Source organism: Fomitiporia mediterranea, assembly GCF_000271605.1.
Source record: "Fomitiporia mediterranea MF3/22 unplaced genomic scaffold FOMMEscaffold_1, whole genome shotgun sequence".
Classification (NCBI taxonomy): Eukaryota; Fungi; Basidiomycota; class Agaricomycetes; order Hymenochaetales; family Hymenochaetaceae; genus Fomitiporia; species Fomitiporia mediterranea.
Genome location: NW_006760386.1, coordinates 3,260,772 through 3,266,376, shown reverse-complemented (window position 1 = coordinate 3,266,376; position 5,605 = coordinate 3,260,772). Strand labels below are relative to the sequence as shown.

The 5,605-nt window shown below is 34.0% G+C and overlaps 1 protein-coding gene and 1 non-coding gene across 2 annotated transcripts; both read left to right on the top strand.

Annotated features, from left to right (window-relative positions):
* Positions 1 to 3,749: 3,749 nt before the first annotated feature.
* Positions 3,750 to 3,835, top strand: FOMMEDRAFT_t6. Its single transcript has one exon. It is a non-coding gene; the product is annotated as a tRNA-Ile (tRNA).
* Positions 3,836 to 3,907: 72 nt separating this feature from the next.
* On the top strand, positions 3,908 to 5,227 carry FOMMEDRAFT_150505 (uncharacterized protein; the record flags this gene model as incomplete). The annotated part of the gene is made up of 6 exons (XM_007261801.1): positions 3,908 to 3,969; positions 4,039 to 4,287; positions 4,345 to 4,587; positions 4,638 to 4,987; positions 5,045 to 5,067; positions 5,129 to 5,227. The coding sequence occupies 6 exons, from the start codon at positions 3,908 to 3,910 to the stop codon at positions 5,225 to 5,227; spliced, it is 1,026 nt and encodes a 341-aa protein (XP_007261863.1).
* Between the last annotated feature and the right edge of the window lie 378 nt (positions 5,228 to 5,605).

The following is a 5,605-nucleotide window of genomic DNA, read 5'->3' as shown; positions in this document are numbered from 1 at the left end:
AATGAATGGATGTAAGGGGAAATTATTATTATTAAGAAATAATAACTATGTATAGTCTCTGTAAAACATTACAAACGTGTATTACCCTTTCAAAACTTGGTAATCCTTACAATACATTTCAAAAAAGGGAGGTCCGATATTATGCATTTTATATGTTTAAAAGGGGTATTACCCTTATGTACTTTTATTACATTCATAAACCTTACAGTACCTTATACAAAGTTATACTACTTTATCAGAAATCGAGGTCCGATAATATGTAAATTACTTTTTTTACTTTTTTCACTTTTTTCACACCATTATAATGTAATATAACCTTTTAGACTTTTTCCCGATGCAGATTAAGACCCTCTTCTAGTTCTATTTCCTCTCCTACTTTCCTTATTACAAAATTAGACCCTTTAGCTCTTCTGTGTATAGTTTGTAATTATTAGGAGCTTAACAGTAATATAATACTTAATAACTATCTACTACCTTAAATAGACAATATTCTAACTGACTGTATAAAAGGTCTTATTTAAGGAAAAATTAATATAACAAATGCCTTCTTTTAGACCTGTGTTCATCCTAACAACATTTACTTAACTGTAATCAATACACTACTTAGACTCTATAAATAGACTGTTATACTTATAAGCTACAGAAATACTCTTACTACCTACTAGTATTGTGTGACTAAAGTCTTACATTGTCTTATTAGTAAGATCTACTATGTCTATCTAGATAACATTATTATCTAGTCTACTAATCTTAATACTTATACTAAGAATATCTCTATTGTTCTAGACTCCCTTCAGAAAGTACACCTCTTCTGTTCTCTAAAGAAAACCTCCTTGTTCTGTTTATTAATTAATTTCTTAGATTATTAAATAAATTAGTAAAGTATACATACAGACTCTACTAAAACTGAGAAGATTATACAATAGCTAGTACTACAATCTTCTTTAGACACACAGAGGTTTCTCAGTCTTATCCAGTTTCTTACTCCCTTTCTACTTAGACTTGTAAAACATACTACTGTCTTAAACCCTTTAACATTAAAGGAATGTAATAAGGATTTCCTACACTAGTTTTTAAAGTTTTAACACACATTTGACACTATCAAGGCTCTTACTATGTCTGTACAATACTTAACTGTTATTAACCACCTGAATCCTAGTAATAATAAGATCTATCTCTATACAAATGTCTTGAATCTCTATACAGGTATAGTTCTCTCCTTTAGACCTTTACTAAACTTAGCTTGTTCTGTTACTTATAACTCTACTCTCTTGAAGCCTATAGAGTATAACTACCTAGTCTATAAGAAGGAATTACTTACTATTATAAAAGCTCTTAAAAAGTTCTGCTCCAACCTCCTAGAAACTATATTTACTATATTTATAAATTATAAGACACTCACAAGTTTCCTTTCCTAGAGAGATCTCTTGTACTAACAAGTATGTTAGTAAGAATTCCTAGCTTAATATGTTTTTAATGTTTAATACATACTTAGTAAACAAAACAAAGCTACTAACACTCTGTCCAGACTTCTAAATAAGGATTTCTCCCCTCCTACAATAGTATCCTCCTGTCTTACAATCTCTGTAGATGAACAATTACTTCTTCAGATCCAATTGTCCTACAAAGATGACTCATTCTGTACTAAGCTCCTCTCTCAGCCTCTTGAATCCCTTAATGTTTGAGTTAAGAATAGTCTACTATTCTTAAGTGATAGGCTTGTTATTCTGTATGTTAATTAACTCTGTAAACACTTTTACAAACTTACTCATAACTCTATAGACTACTTTAGAATTGACAAGACATATACAATACTAAAGTCATTATTCTACTAGCTAAACATGTGTTCCAACCTTGAAAATTCATACATTAAGTAGTGTAACTTATGTTAGAGATATAAATTATCTACTCAAAAACCTACCAGTTCTTTATACTCTCTTACTATGACTGACTAGTATAGTAATACAATTACTATTAACTTTATAGGTCCTCTGCCTCTAGACTACAGGTTTAACAGAATTACACTTATTACTAACTAACTTATTAGTAACATTTACCTACTCTCTATCTGTATAAGCTAAACTCCTAAAAAGTTTGCCTGTGTTTTCTTTGACAGATAGTATTGTAAAAACAGTCTTCCTCTTAACATTATCTCAGATTAGAATTACCTCTTTACTTCTAAGTTCTAGAAGGCTCTTTATAAAATTTTAGAGGTTAAACTAAAAATGTTTACAGCTTATTACTTACAAACAGATAGAATCTCTGAACAAACAAACAAGTCAGTCATTCAAGTACTTTGATTCTATGTCAACTAATAATAAAAGGACTAGTACTGTGTACTACCTTGTGTTTAGTTTAAGCTTATAAATACTAAAAATGCTTTAACAGGATTTTCCCCCTTTCAACTTTACTTTAGCTAATACTCCTGTCTGATCCTACCTTTTGTCCCCTTACTAGAAAACAAGCCTACCCTTTTAGAGGACAAGTAAGCTTGTTCTCTTATTTAACAGCTTAATTTTAATATTATAAAAGCTTAGAACTCTCTTATTCTAGCTAAAACTTTTTAAACTTATACTACAAACTAGAAGAAGAGTCTAGAAGACTCTTATACTCCTAGTAACTTTGTTATACTATTTACCTTCTATTAGTGTTAAGGTAATACTCAGAGTAGTAACAATTGTGTAACTAAATTCATACTAAGATAAGATAGTAAGTACTATATTCTTAAGACTTTCTTAAACTACTCTACCTACTAGCTTGAATTGCTAAACTCTTGTACCAAATTTTCTACCTTTTATGTATCTTAGCTCAAACAATACTATACAAATAATCCTGTATTATACCTTATATGTGAACTTGTATACTCTCCTTCTATTCTTATAAAGGAAGGACTTAAAGAGTAGAAAGTAGAAACTATAATTAATTAACAAAAACAAGGATACAGTCTCTAATACCTTGTTTACTAGAAAGGGTACAGTCTAGAAGACAATCTTTAGTTATCTAAGTAGAAACTAGAAGACTATATAGTATTAGACTAATAGAAACAATAGTTATAAGCTAACTCTTATATATAGTCCTTCTTAATCCTTAATTTCTATTCTATAAAACACTTGTAGAGTATGTTCAACTAATACTTTCTCCTCTCTTATCTTTATCTTTGTATTTAACACATCTTTTCTCTTACTAAACATTCTCAATTTCTATTCTAATATATTCCTCCTTTTTTAATCTCTTTCTTACCTTACTTGTTTCTTATCTCTTATATTTATTCATACTCTCTTACACTACTCTTTACTTTCCCCTCTTTCTCTCTTCTTCCTAGTAGAGAAGAGTGTAACCTTGTAGAGGTTATACACAATCTGTTAGCCTTATTATATAACTTATTTTATAAATAGTTCTAAAACATTTTTAAAACTGTATCTCTTTTTGTATCTCCTTTAATACTAGTTAATTACCTATTCTACAACCTGAGTAAAACATTGTCTCTAAACAATAGGTTGTAACTCTAAGCTCAATATTTTAATTATATATAAACTTAAAGCTAACTTATAACTAAAGTTTATAACTTATATTTCTTTATTTAATAACTAAAAATATTACACCAATTATTAATAGCCTTTCCTCAGACATATGAATGCTTTCATGTCAGACTTTAAATATCTTTTGGCTTGATTAAGACCAGAAGAATATCTGAAGCTGAAGAAGGTCTGAATGTATGACAACAGTAATTTGCTCTAGCTAAAATTAGAGGCCGCTTAACTCAGTCGGTTAGAGTGTGGTGCTAATACCTTGTTAGTAGACGCCAAAGTCGCAGGTTCGACCCCTGCAGTGGCCACTTATTTATCGCAACAGCTTTTCTTTTTCCCGCTGAGAAAGTCCGCCTTTTTACTCAACCACACTGACTACCATGGGCTTACGCGTAATACCAAGCCGAGTTGCAGGTACCCTGAAAGCAACGAGATTGCGCATGTATGTGTTAACTGAAACTCGGATGAATCACGTGTGCTGGCTTTGCAATCACATTAATTTTTGGTGCAGGTTGGCTTTCATGGTCGCAGGTCGCATTCCCTCAGTCCGCAATCAGCTCTTCAAAGCATTCACTGGCAATTCGTGTGAATTCCGGACCTTCTATGGCTTTTCGTTCTACAATTTGCTGCCGGCAGATGTTGCCAATGCCCAAGTTACATTGATATATCTGTATGGGCGCCCTTTCCGTTCGTTGAACACGCTTCCCAAGGGCTTCCTCTGCGCTTCCAGAGCATTCTGTCTCAGCATAAATAGCCTGCAGTGCAACACCTATTTGTTCAATTATTGATACTGGCAAAAGTACTACCTTCTTTTCAGTGTGATGCTCTGGAGACATATCGTTTCGACTGCATTCTTATTATCCATCTTTACAACTAGCGGCTATTCCAGTCAAAATGGTCACTCATCTCAACCAGGTGGGAATACTACCACCTCGAAAGGACCTCAACCCTCTAACCATCCTACTCCTGGTGGATCGTCATCCAGACCGCAGTTCGTCATCTACAGTGACAAATCTAACACGTTCCCGGATGTAGCAAACATTCAGGGTTACACTGTCTTGTATGTTAATACCGATACCCGGAACTATTTGAGGCTGACTTCCGGTTTAGCGCAATTTCATTCCTTTTGAGCACAGGTGCAGCTGATCAAGCAGTAGTGTGGTCTCAACTTAATAAGAACACTAGGCAACAGATTAAAAGCAAGTACAACGCTGCTGGAATAAAGGTTATAGTCTCTGCGTTTGGCAGCACAGAAGCACCGACAACTTCTGGGGTTGATCCAACTAAGTGTGCAAATGACATGGCTAACTGGATACTCAATAATGACCTCGATGGTATTGATGTCGACTATGAAGACTTGGGTGCAATGAGCCTCGGTAAGGGAGAAGAGTGGGTGATTACATTTACCAAGACACTTAGAAGTAAGCTGCCTAAGGGGAAATATATCCTTACTCATGCCCGTAGGTCGAAGCACTCTCTACAATTAGGGTCATATTGTGGCTGACTATTATCTCTAGCTAGTCCGCCATGGTTCTCTACAGTAAACTACCCATCTGGAGCATACCTTAGGCCCTGCTCGGTTGCACTGGTCGCGCGACCAGTGCCTGCCAAATTCGCAACCACCGGTTACACAACCAGTGGTTGCAAACCATCAACCATCAGACGTGCTCGGCTGCACGTCTGGTTTCATAGTTGTGTGACACTACTCGTCCCTTACTACACCTGTTACACTATGCCCTCTACATTTCCTTGTTACTACTTCTCTCTTGTATTGTATTCCCCACTTGTATTCTACTGGCAATTTAATAATCCAAGCTTTGAATGTCCAAACCAACTATAATAATATAATATATCTGTCATATATGCCTAATTATATGTGCATTTATGCACCTAAAGTCCTAACTTATGTTTCTATTTATTTATTTGTGTCTCAATTATATCTACACTGTGTAGTACTTATGTTAGGACACATAATTATATACTAATTTGAAAGGATAAATGATGAAAGATGAAGGGAAAGTAATGAGTCTATACACTATACTACTTGTGACCAAAGTGACAAGGTTGGCACTGGTGGT